This window comes from Anas platyrhynchos, chromosome 2 (genome assembly GCF_047663525.1).
Source record: "Anas platyrhynchos isolate ZD024472 breed Pekin duck chromosome 2, IASCAAS_PekinDuck_T2T, whole genome shotgun sequence".
Lineage (NCBI taxonomy): Eukaryota > Metazoa > Chordata > Aves > Anseriformes > Anatidae > Anas > Anas platyrhynchos.
In genome coordinates this window covers 24,120,598-24,138,205 of record NC_092588.1, presented here as the reverse complement: position 1 = coordinate 24,138,205, position 17,608 = coordinate 24,120,598, and the positions used below count along the sequence as shown (strand labels likewise).

At 41.5% G+C, this 17,608-nt stretch overlaps 1 protein-coding gene across 2 annotated transcripts in view; it reads left to right on the top strand.

Moving 5' to 3' along the window:
• The window catches only part of LOC101793684 (neural-cadherin), a 39,794-nt gene extending 23,984 nt beyond the window's left edge, over window positions 1–15,810 (top strand). Inside the window, exons 19-33 of one of the 2 annotated variants that reach the window (XM_027452482.3) lie at window positions 1,242–1,335; window positions 2,133–2,317; window positions 2,921–3,153; window positions 4,092–4,369; window positions 5,369–5,583; window positions 5,900–6,027; window positions 6,861–6,988; window positions 7,160–7,283; window positions 7,366–7,546; window positions 9,841–10,007; window positions 10,661–10,925; window positions 11,642–11,822; window positions 13,213–13,466; window positions 14,383–14,537; window positions 14,951–15,810. In XM_027452482.3, coding sequence (XP_027308283.3) covers window positions 1,242–1,335; window positions 2,133–2,317; window positions 2,921–3,153; window positions 4,092–4,369; window positions 5,369–5,583; window positions 5,900–6,027; window positions 6,861–6,988; window positions 7,160–7,283; window positions 7,366–7,546; window positions 9,841–10,007; window positions 10,661–10,925; window positions 11,642–11,822; window positions 13,213–13,466; window positions 14,383–14,537; window positions 14,951–15,352 — 2,990 coding nt within the window. In that variant the 3' untranslated portion in view covers window positions 15,353–15,810. Of the gene's footprint in view, window positions 1–1,241; window positions 1,336–2,132; window positions 2,318–2,920; window positions 3,154–4,091; window positions 4,370–5,368; window positions 5,584–5,899; window positions 6,028–6,860; window positions 6,989–7,159; window positions 7,284–7,365; window positions 7,547–9,840; window positions 10,008–10,660; window positions 10,926–11,641; window positions 11,823–13,212; window positions 13,467–14,094; window positions 14,153–14,382; window positions 14,538–14,950 lie in introns of those variants that run through there. The other variant, XM_072034454.1, reaches the window with a different exon arrangement.
• Window positions 15,811–17,608: the final 1,798 nt, after the last annotated feature.

The window sequence follows — 17,608 nt, the reverse complement described above, 5'->3', positions numbered from 1 at the left end:
GTTATTTATATCTATTATTATTTATTTATTTATATCTGTTATTATATCTATTTGTATCAAAATGTTCTGTCTGTTTTGTGCTCACTCTCGAGTTCAGACCTTGCTGCTTTTTGCTGAGGAAACTCTTGCAAATACTGAGAACCTCTGCTTCTAACCTAAGTACCAAATCTTTTTATTACATCTGAATTCTCTTTTAGTTGCTTGTTTAAAGGTTAAAGTCACCTGTCCTGCTAATTTATGGGAGGGAATAGCAAGTGGTTTTAAGGTAACAGAATCAGAAGGCTAGCAGTGTGTTGTGTGTTGCATTCATATGATATAGGAATCAAACACCAGGGCATCACGCATACAGCAAAATATCAGATGAATGTTGTCCCAGCTGCAGGACATGTACAGTTTTCTCTCCTTGTTGCCTGCAGCCCTCAGATGTCGGGGTTTGTGGTGTTTCCTTTCAGAAGGTGAAATCCCACAGCTTTTGCTCCTTGTGTATCCTTGATTCTTTACTCAGTAGATTTGAGACTTGAAATATGAGAATGAATATTCTCATATTGAGATATGAGAATGAATATGAGAATGAATTGAGATATCAAGAATGAATTGAGATATTGGTGGATCTTTCCTTCAGAAATAGCTTTTGGTTAAAAACAAACAATCAAAAATACTTATTTGTGAGTTTTTCTTAGAGGATTTAAAAACAGCAGAATATATGCAGCTTTTCCTCTTATCCCAGAGTCTCACCACCTACTCCAAATAAGCCTGGTTACTGTGTTTTGGACATCCTCTCTATCTTGCTGTAATTTCCTCCTAATTGCTATTGTTTTTTGCCCTTTGTCATCCAGTCAATATTTTGGCTGTTCTGCCAAACCCCAACCCCTGTCTAAACCACTCTGTAAGCTGGTTGGGCACGGCAGCTAAAATAATGGGAGGGATTATTGTGGCATTGTTCCTGAATCTCTCTTTTATCTTTCTTCAGAGGTGGCTAGCTTTTTCCTTCCTGACTGCTTTTCCGTGCAGCCTCTGCTTGAGTTTAATCTATGTAGACATACAGCAAAAAAACACCCCTTATTACCCACACAGGACAGGACGTGGTGTTTACAAACTGGTGCCCATCTTCTGTAAAGAATCATGACAATTATTTCTGTAGAGGTTTTAGGTTTAAGGCAAGCCAGGAAAACTGGAGTGGCTGACCTGTTTGTGTAATGGTATCATTCTGACTATGCCACTTGCATGCTGTGTTGTTTTAGGTATCCTACCTATGACCATCCTGGGACAAGTCCGTGCCCCTGATAATGATGACTGGGATCGCAAAATCTACCAATTTGAAGGAAAAACATCAAGGTATTTAGAGAGAAAAATGGAAGTTGGGTGAAATGTATGGAAAACTTGCCTGGATGCTGAAACACAGAATGTATTTAAACTGTCTCTCTTTGAAAACAAGTGTGCAAAAGCATGTTCTTGGTTAGATGCTTGTGTGTAGCTCTCCAAAAACCTTTCTGACTGTGAAATGACAGTAGATAATGCCAAATGCCAAACTGATCCATTTCCTGTTGCCTAATGGTGTGTCCTATCCACTAGGACACCGTTCACAATCCCCCAGTTGTAGTCATATCCATAAAAAATATCAGTGACCCACTACAGAAAAAATACCCACTGCCTTCCATCCTCTTTCCTCCAAGCTCTTGGAATTTGGTATTTCAGTGTCACCACTGTTCTTAAACGTTATGTGTGTTGGAGGTGTTCCCACCACAGTGTCTGGATTATGAGCAGGGCCGAGATGTCCACGTGCTGTTCAGATGTGTGTTGTGCCTGCTGTGAGTCACTCTTGATGAATATATCTGAACTAGGAGTTCACACAGTTTCCAAAGTTATGCCTGTAGTAGCGTGAGTCTCCCTGCATGGTTTTTATGGCATAGAAGCAGGAAGAAACTTTCTCAATATACTGGTGGAGGTCATTAGGAGCCAACAGGCAATGTAAAAATGTTCTGTTCTGCACTGTCCCTGCATGAGGGACCACATCTGCTGTCTTTGGTAGCTTTCCCAAAACAAAGTGGATCAGAGGAACTATCAATGATAGTAATTACTTCTCAGCTCTTTAACTTCTCATAGCTTGTTCCTTGGCTTAACTCTTATTACAGGTACTTTATCCTTAATGATAACTCAGGTTTGCTGACTATTAAGGAAGGAACCCCAGCAGGAACATACAACCTAAGAGTTAGAGTCATTGATGGAGTCTGGCCAGACGTTGTTTCAACCGTAAAGGTTACGGTGAAGGAGATCAGAGACGATGCCCTCCGTAATGCTGGTTCTGTACGAATAAAAGGTAAGGAAGGTGATGAAGTATGTTAGAATCGTAATACTGAAATCTACCTCTTCAATGTTACTACTGTGTTATTTAGAATTCTAATGCCCTTAAACTTAGGAGCTAATGGCTTGATAGATAAAGGTTTGAAAATGCATCTTCATTTGCATGGTTCTCTGACATGTCCTTCCTGCACGTAAGGAATATCTCTGGAGAAAAGTCAGCAAGAAATGCTTGTCTGATGCAGGAGAATAGGTACAAGATTTCTACATCGACTTTTCAACAAAACAGCGATTTATGTTTCAGAAAAAAATCCTCATTTGAACAACTGGCTCCCTGAAATTCGCCAGATTGTTTCAATCATTGTGAAAAAATAAAATCTTAACCATGTTTCTGATTTAAAAGAATGAAAAAAAAAATAGAAATGAATGAGAATTAAAAAGCCTCATTACACAAATCCTAAGCAGAAGCCAGCACGGAAAATTTCAGAGCCTAAAAATGAAAACACTCATAAATTTGCAGTTGAGTGCATTTTCTGCAGCCTTAATATTTGTTCTGTCCCTCTTTTATTGCTACAACAGTTGCAAGATAAGTGTTTGTCAGGTTTTTAAATTCTGTTTACAGATATCACCCCAGAGGAGTTCATATCCCAATCCCCTGAAAAAGAGAGTAAATACAACCAGATGAAGAAGCTGCTTTCAGAAATCTTGTCTGCCCCACTTGAAAATGTTCACATTTTCAGTGTGTTAAATAGCCCAAGTCAAACCCGAGGCGTTGATGTTTGGTTTGCAGTTTATGGTCCACCCTATTATAAAGCAGAAAAACTTAATGGCAATGTAGCAGCCTCCAGAGCATGGGTAAGTATTTATGCTACATATGAAACCACAGCATCTTCCCGTTGTGTCTACTCAGATAACAAACACTGCCTAGTGAATGTGCATATTTAGAATGACTGAGAGAATAATGTGTGAGAAAAATGGATAATTTTAATCAGTAAAGTCAAATAGTCCTTTAACATTTATATTTAAAGTTTTGAATATGAATGCTTTAGAAGCCAGCCTATAAATACAAATTGAGTCACCCAAACACCATGAGCAAACTTTTAGGAATGTAAACATGTTTCTCCTATGAGAAAGAGAGTGTAAAATCCTGTATAAAGAGTGTGTAAATTACCTTTGTACATGCGGTCTTAATATTTCAGTTTATATTCTCCTACACAGAAATGTTCTGTAGCTGAAGCTCAGAAACCTGTGTTCACTCAACACTTCCAGTTTCCTGGGTTAAGAGGGCAGAGCAGTAAAATAACCATTACCCAGTGGAGAAACAGGTTGGAAACGTGCATTTAAAATCTAATAAAGTAGCTATGTTTATAATCAGTGCTGCAGTAATAACTCACTGTTGCCAGAAAAGGTATTTCTTCATTGCCAAGGGCAGTTCACCCTTCTCAATATTAAGGCATAAATCCAAATTAAAAGTACAACTCAGATTCTATGTAAATAATCCATCAGAACTATAAGTGAATAAAACTTATCCACTCTACTTATGATGAATATGACAATATTTTTGTCTTCTAAATGCTCACTCACACTGTAAATGACTTTATATAACAAGGCTTTTGCCTTAACAGCTACCAGGCTGAACTGCCTTTGACTGGACAGAGTGAGGTAGATGTTGGAAGGAAATGGCACAGCAACCAGTTTTGAGAATAAATAAGACTTGGGCTTTTCACGTCTGTCATCTGTGAGCTTCCCCTTTGTGGAAAAGTCAGATGAATGCAACTAATTGTTCTCCACAGCTGGAAAACATCTTGGCTATAAATATCACCCAGATTGGCATTGATGAATGTGTGACTGCAAACTGCACTCACAGCAGCGGATGCAGCAGCAAGCATGAGCAGAGTCATGTGCCAACGATCACCACAGCTGGAAGTGTTTCGCTGGTGTCTGTGACAGTCCTGAGCAGTGCCCTGTGTGGCTGTGCGGCTCGGGAGAGTCCCCATCTCTCCTGCTCCTCGTACCAGACGAACCCTTGCCTCAACGGTGGCACGTGTGTGGATACTGATTTGGGCTACAGGTTGGTGGGGCTTTGCCCAGGGTGCAGGCAGAGTGCTTCTGCTCGGTGTGTGGGGAGGAGGACAGGAGGCTTGGGGAGGTGTCATTGCGTGGCTTCTCACTGTGACTGATTGTTGGACTTCACACAGGTCCTGCAAATAAAATTCTTATTTCCAGATAGGTGCTTTGGTTTGTCATAGCCTCCAGGTAAACCTTGGGGATTTTGCAGGCAGTCATGGTTCCTTTAATGTCACCCTGCAAAATGTTTTTTGTTTCGTGCAGCCTACCTCAATGTTATTAAACATTTTAATCATGTCACTTAACGTCACTTAATAACATCTTCCAAATGTTCCTTGCCTTGACTTTTTTCTTCAAAAATTACGTCTCATAGAGAAAATAGCATGAAGATGAAAAAAACAGTGGGACTGGGTTAGCTCAGAATGAGCCTAGTACCCTTCCAGAAGGGAAACCTTAAGCATGTTTGCTTAAAAATCGTCATCCCAGCATAGGAAGGCTGAAACAACTAACAAGCCTTTCCTGAGGAGCTCTTCTCTTCTTCTCTAGAAGCCCTTGTCATAGTTAAGACCTGAGCCTGACAGTGCTGCTCAGGTGTAATCAGGTAGAGAAATTTTGCTGCCCAGAAACACTGTTATCCTTGGTAGCACTCTGCCACGTATTATCTGCTCAGTTCTGAAGCTCCATTACTTCTGCTCCATTTTCAGTGGTTTTGTGAGGGGTCATTTAGGAAGGCTCCACCATTTACTCATAGAATTATCTTGCTGAATATTAGGCAATTAATCTTACCTTAGATGATTTAGATCTTAAGATAAGTTGTGTCTATACAAACAAGTGAACGGAGGACGTTTTATAATGGAAGTTTTGCTAGTGCTTATTTAACTCTCACCATGGCCAAGGCATCAGAGGCTCTTGTGATCAGAGTGGAGGGTCCTGCTGTGGGATAAGCCTTTAGCCAGTTCTGCTCGCATGGTGGATTTTTTTTCTTAATTTTTCTTTTCAATAGATGCAAATGCTCTCCTAATTTCCACGGGCCAGACTGCCAGCAGACAAAGCACAGCTTCAGAGGCCGCGGTTACGCCTGGTTCCCTCCTCTCAAGCCTTGCTTTGAGAGCCGCATCTCCTTGGAGTTTATCACTGAGGTCCCCGACGGCCTTCTGTTGTACCAGGGACCTGTAGCACGGGAGCAGCCTGGAGAGCTGAAAGATTTCATGGCACTGGGTAAGTGACTTCATGGGTACTTGTTCTGTGTGGTTGCATGAACATGAATTACTTGCGGTTAATAGTATTGGTGGCTTTTTTTTAATTTAAAAAATAAAAAGGTTCAGAAAGTTACTTTTGGGGAATAAGGAGAATGCAGACTGATTTGCCACTATGCCCAGCGTGTGTCCTGTCAGCATGTTAGAAGCTGAATGTTTTAAAACTGAGTTCCCTCCACTGGCTAAAGAGCTCCTCAGACTAAAATTTGAGGGTGACACAGCCAGTTGCATACAGGAACGTGGTGGGTGCTTATCCTGTAACTGTCTTTTCTCTGCAGAGCTCTCTGGTGGTGTCCCGGTGCTGACTGTGAGCCATGGCTCTGGCGAGCTTTTCCTGCAGCTGTCCCCAAAAGTGAATGTCGCAGATCGCCGCTGGCACAACATAAAAATTATAAATGATGGAAAGGCAAGTGTGAATATGGGCAATCCTGGCAAAGCACTGATTCCTGTATCTAGAACCCCTTCAGAACCCCTTTTTGTGTCTGTTGAGCTCTTTCAACAATCATCCCATCGCTGCAAGGGCAGGGACTGAAGTTTGTCAGCTCAGATATCCCCTTAGTCTTGAGGCAGTCAATCAGAGCAAGGCCTTAGAGGTCTGACCCACCTTTGACATGGGCCCTTCTGTTTTTTGTTTAATGATCTATCATCTGTTATTTATTATTATTAATGATCTGTTAATGATCTATTGCTTGGATTTATGATAATCCAGGGGATGAGATGCACCCTGGGCTGATGAAGTGAAATATCCTTAATTTCTTGGAGTGGGAAACCCTACCCCACCAGGTGACTCAAAGAAGATAGAAGTGCTTTTGTGTAAGGGGAACTTCTTGCTGGTGTAACACTGGTGAAGCCATCTGCTAGGTTGCCCCTTTCTCTCCCCCATAATAGAAAGCAGTGGGTATGTCAGGATCTGGAACAGGGAACCTGGCAGATATCTGCTCTGCTAGCTTGTCTCTTTGGGTTCTGATTTGGCAGCAAACTCCAAGAAAATCCTGCCTTCTCTCTGCCCTGTCAGAGACTTTGCCTGGTCATGGTAGAATCAGACCTTTTGTTTGTACAGCTCCTTAGTTATACTCCAACTCTCCAGATTAGCGTATAGAACTGTTTTAGTATTTTAATAAAGTCTCCTACAATGTAACCACTAGTTAACATCCCCCTTCTGCTAAGTGAAAGAAAATGTGTAGTTAAAATGTACGCGTGTCTCCAGATGCAATTATTTCAAATAATACCTTTCTCCAGAAAGTGAAGCTGGTTCTTGACCACTGCGTAAACAGCTCAGTTAGAGATAGCAACAGTGTTGGTAAGAAGATGTCCCCAGTGGATCTGTCTGCCTGTGAAGCCTCTGAAGAGACTGTGGAAACTTGGAGGTAAAAAACAAACAGACAAGCAAAACAAACAAACAACAAGCAAACTGGAAACATAATAGCTCAAAAGATCTAAGGAAAAGGATGAGGGAGAAGGAAAAGAAAATTCAGCCAAACTGTAGTAATTCTTTCCACTAATTATTTCTTTCTTTGTCTTCCCCTCAACATGGGCAGGCTCTTCAGTGGCCATCAGCCCCTGCAGCTGGGGGGCGTTAAGAAGACTTTGCCTTACCACACCTCACAAAAGCACTTCAAAGGGTTCGTTGGCTGCATTCGCAATGTCGTTGTTGACAGTAAGGTAGGGCTGCTAAAACCGACCTGGGATCTGCCAGTGTCAACTGTGGACACCTGGTGTGATGCTTCCCTTTGTCCTTGCCTAGGTGTATGATTTAGAGCACCCTGCAGAGTCCTTGAACAGCGCTCCCGGGTGCGTCCTTACGGATGAAATGTGTCAGAGCGCTGGGGTGGCCTCCTGTGGTGTCCACGGCAAGTGTGTTGGTGGCTGGGACTTCGTCCGCTGTGACTGCTCCCCAGGATACGCTGGACCAGCCTGTGACAAAGGTACTGCAAGCTCTAGGGAGAAATTCATGCAAGGGTCTGTGGGAACAGCATCAAACACACAGCTCTGTTTGCTACCACTTTGAGCTGCCTTCTGGGAGTGTTTTAGATCTGCAGCAATGTAAATATCCTAACTCGTGTTGAATACAGGTAATGTCACGGATGGGGTCTTGATGAGACCTGCCATACTGTGGCAAGTGGTTAGATGGGTTGGTTTGCCTTTTTCATCACAACACCTTATTTCTCAGTGGTGAAGGATGAAACATTTTGCATTGGGCATTCTTCCTCTGACCATACTGATCAAAAAATTTAGTTTAAGGAACATGGTTCTGTTCATCATCTTGCAGTGGTCTTAAGAGTGATTAGGTGCCAGCTTGATATGTTCTATCTGTAAAACCTGGGGACACAACCCTCAAGTCCTCAGGTCCAATTTTCCATCCATAAAAGGGGGATAATTACATTTCCCTCTGCCACTGGAATGAATTGAAGGTTGTGCAATGCCCTTAGACCACAGCGGTGGGTTCATGTGGGGACATAACACGAGGCCAGCTCCAGCAAATGTGGTATCCTGTGCAAAATCAGCATGAAATGTGCATCAGAGAACAAAAGCATACAAGGAGCTGTAATGAAAACCTCAGAGCCATTGTAAGAAATTACAAAGTTTTAGCACAATTCAAAAATCTAAGAAATAAGTCCTTTAATGTGTGAAGTGCTCCTAGTTGCCTGCAGCCATGTGCAGGGCACACATGCTTGAGGTTGGCTCTGGCCTGCACATACCTTCAGCAGCCTGTGCTCAGAAGCAGAAAGCAGACTGGAGTTACAGGTGTTTACTGGGACTTTACCTGCCCTGAGTCTGCTTGATCCCTCTAGGTAGGGATGATGGGGTTGGTTGTAACAAACTATCAGGACCAGCGCCCCATAACACCCAGGGCTTTGTGTAGCATGAGAGAATTTGCTCCCTCATCCCCTTAATTTGAGTGAGCTACGGGAGAGGATGAGCAGCAGCAATCAGTTGGAAAGGAGCACGTGTTAGGTAGCATTGCATCAATGCGTTGTGATTAATAGACACAATTTGTGGTGATTGCACATATCCTTTCAGCTTCGTGCTCTTACTTTTCCATCTTGCATGCAGAACAATAACACCCTGCAAGCAGCCAGCCCCTTTCTTTCTTTCTCCGTCTCCCACACAAGACTTAAAAGGTGACATTAAATTACCCAGTGGAAGCTTGTCTGCTGTGGTGAGGATTGGCATCACGACTGGCACATTCTAGGCCTGGAGCCTTCATTGTTTCAAGTGTTTATAATGACCACGTAAGCGGTCAATATAGCTCAGTTATTTGTATTAATGTTCTGCAGACAGATGATGCTGGTTTTTAAACATCTGCCTATATTTAAGTCTTATTCTGGTTTGCATTATCTTGGGATGCTGCTTCATAAACCCAGCTGCTTCTTTGGGACAACTGTATTGATTCCTACCCCACACCACTGTGTGAGAAACCAAGTGCTCAGAAACTAATTACTTAAAATCCACAAGTCACATCCTGCTGTATTAGGAAAACTCCGATTGGTTCCGGTTTCTTCTAATATTTTGGGCTGCAGATGCTGGTGTTGAGCTGATGCTTTACAAATGGCAGAGCCGCACTCACAGCAAGGAGCAGACAGCGAGGGTCAGGAATCACTGTAGTGTCCCAAGAAAATCCATCCCTGCTCATCAGCTAGAGCCTGCTGCTGCAGAGATATTGAGCAAAAGAGAACAGTGGGGTAGGAAGAGTGATACAAAGCAATAAATTAAAAGAGAAAAGAAAATTAACTTTAGGAAGGAAAATTGATAGGAGAAACAGTGAGAGAGAAAGAGAATGCAGAAGTTAAGTCTCTATCATATGATGTTTCATGTCCTGGGAACCAGACTAAGTGCCCCACCACCCACTTTTTGGCACTTTTTGGGTTTTTATTTAAGTGGTTCTGACCTCAGCTTAGATATTGGTGACTCAGTATTCTTCCTGTATAGCCATAAACTTGGATTACATCTTGTCTTGTTTGGAAGAAATTTATTTTTTCAACTAGGCTGTGTCCAGAACGAGGAGACCTAGGACTGCAGTCAGGTAATGAGACTCAAGTGGGAACCTGCTGCATAAAAGCACCAGGCTCTGGGTTTAGTGGTAACTGATTTCCACAAAAATGGAAGCAAATTCATCAAAGTCTCTGCTGGAAGACTCTCAAGTGGATTCCCCGGGTTGATGGGAAGAGCAACTCATTCTGAGATTTCCTCCTTGTTTTTGTGTGTGCGTTGTGCTTAGTTCTTCCAGAGTGGGCTTTTGGAAGGGACAGCTGGATCCACTACGAGCCGAGGAGCACTCGCAGCGCTCGCAGCACTCGTGTGCGGCTGATGGTGCGCACCCGCATCTCCCGCAGCACCCTGCTCAGCTTGGCCTCCGCAGATGGGAGCGCGTACATGCGGCTGGAGGTGGGTGCCCCAAAAGCTCTTCTGCTCCAGTCCTCTTCATTTGTCGTGGAGTATCCCAACAGGAGACGTAGATGCAGTTTCTGGTTAAGGACACCTATTTATAACGTAATAAGGAGCAAGAATTCACCGCGTGAGGGCAGCTGCTCTTATTTTTGTTGTGAAAATAAAGCACAGCCAGAAGATTGTTTTGTCCTGCTTGCCTTTTCCCTTTGCTTTTATCTGTCTCTGGCAATAAAGACTCTCTCTACATCTTTGTTTTTGCTAAAAAAAAAAAAAAGAAAAAAAAAAAGAGCTGTCTGGATTATATTAGCCAGGCAAAGGCTAATTATTACAATTGTAAGGGCAGAGTCAGCTGGGAAGACAGGGATGGGTATCACCAGGGAGAAGACCGGTAAAAAGATTCATCTGAGTTAGGAGAAAGAGTGGCCTGTGATGAAAGAAGCTGATCATTCCTGGACCTAAAGTATTCTTGTTTTCTCTGTGAATAAAGACTTTTTCACACCCTTAAAAGCAAGTGTGATATTTCAATTTTAAAAGCTAAGGTCTGTGTTGGTGGTTTTTGGTTTTTTTTTTTTGGTTTGATTTGGTTTGAGACAGGACAATGCAATAACACGAGTGCATTTCTGTTAGTAAAGGTTTTTATTGTCTTTTAGGTGGATGAGGGTTTCTTTTGCGTTAACATCAGCTTGGGGGACAAGAATCACTCTCTGAGACTGACGACGTTACGTATTAATAATGGCCAGTGGGTTCTGCTGACCATGGAGCGCTACAACAACGAATTTACGCTGCGTGTTAACAGTGGTGGAGGTGATCAAGAAGTGACCTCTGTCTTGGGCACGAACAGATGGTTTGAAATGGATTGGGCAAGCGTTGTGCTGGGAAGCCGCTTTCCCAGTCATTCAGAGAGCGATTTCCAAGGTAAGTGATGTGATGAACTCTCAAAAGAAGGCAATTGCAACCTAAAGGTGCCATCTTTGAGTATGCTGGAGAGTCTAAAACAAAAGTAAGAACTCCCACGCACACTACTGTGCCCATGAAACCCCACTTCATCTACTAGGGAAGTCAGAGCTAGTGTTCATCTCTCCATTTACCGTTGTAGCTGGTTCTAGTGATGATGTGAAATCTCCTGTAGCACTTCGTATTTTCATTTCCCATGTCAAATGTTGCAAGTAGGGAAATTGTACTGTGATCTTCAATCCCTTTTCCCCTTGGATGGGTTTAAGAACCAGACACAACATGTCCTGGAAAGACAAGAAAGACTTGGGAGACAATCCATGGTGCTGTCTCCATTTCCTGGGGTGGGGATGCTAGGACTTTGAGACTGTGCCTGAATAGAAGACAGCTTTTTCCAGTGTGTTGCTTCTCAGTCAGCTCCACTTCTAAGATTTTAAGTCTAGATTAATTTAGGGGAGCTGTTCTGGAGAAGTATTGTCAATCTGCAGAGGGGGTAGAGCACATGGGCACGTGTCCTATAGCTCTTCTAAAATAAAACAGATAAGTCATCTAAGGATCATTACATATTTTTTTTTCTGTATTTCAGCATGCTTTAAGGTCTGTTTATCTGTTGGGGGAAAGGAAGGTAGGGAAGTTACTAACTCAACATATTTCTATGTGCACTCCCCTTCCTTATGCAGGTTGTTTGCGTGACGTCCAGCTGAATGGTCAGCCACTTCTCGTGGAAGGCAAGAGCACAGAGTTTGGCTTAATTCGGAGGCGGCAGGGTGTCACGATGGGATGCCATTCCAGTGCCTGCAGCAGCCAGCCCTGTTACAGCCCTTTCCTCTGCGTAGACCTGTGGAGAAAATACGAATGCCGGTACATTAAGCTTTTATTTTTTTTCACCCAGGGGTGGTTGGGAAGCTCTTTTTTTCCACTCTAGGTTGGACAAATTGCTTTTAACAGTGAAACTCCCTGCTGCTTCTGACCAGAGAGGGCATCCCAAGCACATCCTGCTCTCCATCTCATCTCCTACTGTGAGCCAAACTTGCTTTTTCCTGCAAGTCTGAGGTGGGACCAACCTACTTATTCTACCTTTTTTTTTTTTTCTCCCTATGGTGAGAAAATCACAGGCCAGCGTGGAAATGAAATGCCCTTTGATAAAAGCTGGATTGCAAAAGCTTTGTTTTCTGCTAGTCTGTGTGAAAATATGCATTGTATTAGTACAACGTATATATATTGTGTATACATTATAGAGAGAGAGAGATAGAGAGAGAATATATCATATATATGTCTTGTAAAGAAGCTGAAGTTAGTCCTACTTTGTATGAAGCAATGGGACTTTCAAAACAAGACTGTCACAAAACTGAGTTCTAAAATTGGCTGCCAAGGGTCAGAACCAAAGCCCACCAGCCTGGTATCCTATGCAGTTAGTTCCTTGGGAAAGAGTCAACTCGTAAAGAAAATATTCAGAAATTACATTAAAATATGCAAATCAAAATACAAGCATAATATTGCATGCTCAGAAAACAAACCAAACAACAACAACAAAACACCATGCAGGAGCAGGAGAAGGTACCACTTGAATTCCTTCAATTCAGCCAAAATTTGTGCTTCTGAGGCCTAGCAATGTGTTGCTGAAAGAGGCTGTGAGATGGTCCAAAGTGTGCCTTGGGACACTCCTTTCTTCAGTGCTGTTGTTAAAAAAACATGAAGGCTCTTCTATCTATTCATGAGTGTTTTTTCATCAGAGTGCAGAATGCAGGGCTGTGTTCCTCACAGTATTCCTGTGTGGCCTCCAATTACACATCAGAAGAAATTACTTGCTCTACAGATCCAAGTCCTGAAAGACAGCTGGGTCCTTCTGAGCAGATCAATGACCATCTCTTTCCCAAAGGTCCAAATGAACATCACAAAGCTTATTCTAAGTGCTCACTAGCCCTTTTCCCATTAATCTCAGCTACCCATTTCCTGCTACGGGCTTTGAAGACCTCTGTAGAAAAGGGGTTCAGAAGCTGGTAAATCCCTTTTTTAAGGCAGGAACGAAGCTCTTGTGCTTATCTTCTGGATATATGTTCACATTTTCATGAGCCTACTAGCTCACTGTTAGATTTTGCATCTGTTTGATGCTCTCAATGTCAACGTGTGGTTTGCTTGAGCATTCTGTAATCACTGCCTTTAATGAAGTAGTAACAAGCTTTGCACAATGCAGCATGCAGCTCCAGGTGCATCGCCTGCCTGACAGATCCCTTGTGCTTTTCTTGGCCAGGTGTCCAGCTGGGAAAGTGGAGGTGGTTGACAGCCTTAGTGGGCTCAGACACTGTACCTCATCACCCTGCGGACACTGGACCTGCAGGAATGGGGGTACCTGCGTGGCTCAGTCCCAGGACAAGACCATCTGCCAGTGCCCCGAAGGCTACAAGGGAAGATGGTGTGAAATCAGCCAGGTGAAGGCTGGAAGACCTGTTGGGCTCAGCTCTGGCTCTATTCTGGCAATCAGCATGTGTCTCCTTGTCTTCCTAGGTAGGAAAACAAGTATTCATTGTTGTTGTTTTACTATTTTTTTTAATTTTTATGTTTTAATCTTGTACCTTGCTCTTTGTTGGAATCAAGTCTGCTTACCCTCATGTTGTGATTAGTGTTTCTCCTTTTCTGGAGATCACTAATTGGGAGTTCATTTGAGGATGCTAAGAGACAGGAATCGACACATATTTACAGTTTACTTGCTTGAAGTCACTTCAAGCAAATTTAGGACTTCTCTCTTCCAGAATCACTTGCTTTCAGTCTTCCTTAAATAAGGATTTTCCAGCTATGTGTGCAGCCCTATCCATCTGAAATTCCCAAACCTTCATTAGGACCTACAGCTGCCATGTGTTACTCACGTATTAGGAAGGCAGAGATCCTTCTCTAGAGGATTTACACTCCCAAAAGCCAGCCTATTTAAGAGTACAGGGCAGAAAGAAATGTTCACAATGTGTGCACTTTTAGGCACACCTTGGCCAAAATTTTAGTTCGCCGTAGAACTGCTTCTCATATCAATAAGAAAAACTGCATCTGCATCTTAGAATAGTAAAGACTCCAGTGATTATATTACACTTGCAACCTTCATTAAAACAGTGTTTTACTTACTTTGGGTATCTTATTTACTCAGGATTGGTGAAAGGCCAGAGACTGGCCAAAATGCCTTCTATTTAAATGGATTCCTTTAGGTAAGTAAAATACCCTTTTAATGAAGTTTATGATGTAATATACATAGATGACTCTTTACCTTCCTGAATATAAGCTGTTTATATATTAACAATTACACTTTTCTTACGGGTAGTTGTTTGTCAAATTAAGAGGTGATTTAATACCTCAGGAGTCACATAACTGCTTGTTTGTCATGCGTCGTGTTTTGTCATACTTCATACAACAAATATGTCTATTTTTTTTCTTCCAGCTCTCTTGGTCTCTTACACGGTGTGGAGTCAGTGGGGAAGTTCAGGGTTTCGGAAAGGAGGAATTTACCACATTCCTGAAGAGCGTGAAAGCTGGGAGGATGTTAGAGAAAATGTCTTAAATTATAATGAAGAAGGAGGTGGAGAACGTGACCAGGTATGATGCAGTCTCAATTCACTCTTTGCACATCTATTTTCTACTCCTCTTCCTTTTCCAGGCCTTATATTTATTTTTTTTTTCTTTATTGTCATTAGCTAATTGGCCTTTTTTTATTTTTTATTTTTTTTACCTGAAGTGCTTTCTGAGTTGGAGGTTTCTATCTCAACACAAGCTATACTTTTCATGCTGGTTATTTGTGGCCACCTTTGAGAGGGCTGCTCTGAACACAGCGTTCTTGATTTAGCTCGAGGCTGCCATCTATCAAAGAGTGTATCTGAACTTTCCTCTTTTTTTCAGTTTGTAGAAAACTCACAGAATACAGGTTTGTGTTGCACTGGTGTTAAAACATTTTGGGGAACCTGTTTCCTCTCGTGTTGTTTCTTTCTGACATTTGCATTTTTGTTTTCCAGACTGCTTATGATATAAATGAACTGAAGAAACCTCTCCGTAACCTTCCCCACCTGTCCTTGAGGGCAGCTTCTCCATACTCCAGGACGCCCACTGGCCGAAAAAGAGACTCAGTACCAAAATGTGCACATCAAAAACAAGCAACATCAGCTGTTGACAGTGTTCCAGACTTCAAGGACTATGTTTCTCAAATCATCTGTGATGCAGACAATGACCTACAGAGTTTCCCAGCTGACACTGTTCATTTTTACTGCCTCGAAGGAGAATGCTCTCTTGCGGAGAGCCTTAGTTCCTTAGACTCCATTAGTGATGACGAAGATCTAAATTATGATTGCCTCCACGAGTGGGGATCAAAGTTTGACAAACTTAAAGAACTCTGTGAGCTCTCAAATGAACTTTTTTAACAGCAGTTAAAGTAACTCAAAGTGTTGCCATGACATGTGGACACTACTTTTAAAAAATGCCCTTTTTATACATAAGGTACATCAAGTAACTTGATGCAAGTTTTTAGTTACAGTGGTGTGAAATACTTTTCCCAGAAGTTATAATCTCAACTGTCCTTTTTATAAGCACTGTATAAATTATTTAATGGCAGAAGTGTAAACTTTTAAATCATGAATTTTCTTGAAAACATCGAAATGTAGGATTTTTATAGAATAGCATAATAATATTTCTTTTAGTTTGTGTAGACCACAGTGGGCTACTAGAATTGTCCTGGATGCAAGAATTTGAATTATTTTCTCCCTGGTATTAACATGACTTGTATCAAGCAGGTAGCAACAGGTAGGGCATTTTTATTTTAAATTACATTCATTTTAGACAGTGAAATAATAAATGCCAAATGTAAAACATTTTAATTTTCTCTGTTTTTTGTCAGCTTTTTTCTTATCCTCCTAAACTGTAATCTCTCTTGATATGACACACAACTCTCATTTGCTATTACACGCAGCCCAGCCTGTATATGTGAGAATTTTGTCTCTGAATAAAATCTGTTTTTCTCTGGTTTCTAACTAAATCTAAAGAGGGGAAAGATCCTAATTTTGAATGCCTCTTTACTTGTTTAAAGAATTTTACACTCTTAGAAATGGTTGTAAGACTTCAAAAAATTTCTTCTCAGCAAACTTTTATTTCCAACTTTGCTTTCCACATAGAACCATGCTTCAAGGTCTGCAGCTGGAAAAGAGGACTAATAAAAGGTGTGACAAGAAGCTGTTGTAAAAAAACAATGTTTTACAAGTAATACTGGAGACAGGCTAACTGTGATCCTAGAGGATTACTTTGTAATCCAGATTCTGAAACCAAACATTTTACATACGAATGAATTAAACATTGACTTAGGAAAGTTGAAGCAGTAGTTGATTTTTCTCTCAAATAACTGAAAACATGAAGTAGCACACGTGACAGAAGATAAACTGCATTGTAGTCAGGGCATTTAATGGACTTCTGTTGTCATGATAGATGAGAAAGAAGAAATCTCTTCTGTCCCCTGGGGTCACTCACTGCAAAATGCAATGTTTATGGCTGGCAGGTTGCTGTCTAGTTAGAAAGTTTAATATAGTGGATGTCTCATTTTAGGTTTAAAAAAGAAAAAAGGAAGAAGCAGCAGCAGCATACTGTAAGTGACATTTAGAAAGTGAAGAGCTTGGAACAGGACAGCTAATGGTGTTCTCAGAGGTGTGATTCTGTGTGCAGGTGTGTGCAAATGATACAGCAGACCTCTTTTATGTGTTTCTCCCTGCAGAGTCACGGTATACTGAGAGTGCTTTCTGGACTGAGACTGTAAAAGTGTCATACAGAGTAATAGTCTGATGCAGTATTTGCTGTTCCACCTGCTGCAGAAGTTGTGTCTATTGAGCAGATGAGTAGCAGCAGTCCTGTAGGAAAGGAAAAACAGCTCAGTCACTTGAGGCAATGAATGGGACAAAAGAGATATTCATTGTATATCTTCACTGAAAACCTGCGTTCTTTTTTCTTGGTAACGTATTTGAGAAATTCAGCAAAATGACTGAAACAGTCAAAATCCTCTGCTATTCATCATCCTGCTTCTCATCCTTCCCCAGACGTTGACACCCTAGGAACAGGGATGTCTGAAAAACTTGGGAAGCAGCTTCCTGCTGGTTGACAGCTATAGTTTGTCAGCTAGAGCTGACATAAATAGCCACAGACTATGTAAATGTGAACATTTTACTAGCATATTTTTTAAAATAATTATTTTATAATTTTTAACAATAAAAGTTACTCCTGAAAAGAAGCAGCTGCTTCTGCCACTGGACTTTAATCTGCCCTTGTTCATGGACCAAGGCCTTAGTTTCTTTGCGTTATGGAAAGAAAGTGTTAAGGTGTGCTTGGGCAGGAGGAAGATTTACCTTTTTTGTTGTTGTTGTTTTTACTCTTCATTTAAGACAGTAAATAAAAATAATATATTTAGGTAAGTAATTTTCACTTTGGATGTTTGGGGTAGGGCTAATTGTTTTGCCATAAATCCTGATTCTCTTTGGCAGCATGTTTCTTCTCAACTGATAACATCTAATAAGAATATGAAGAGCACTACAAAGTATTGGAGCTAAAATCTGTTTGGCAAGAAACCCAAAATACCTTTAATTACCCCAACATGTTACTCTATGTTTTACCTTCCAATATGAGCTAATAAAATTTTCTTT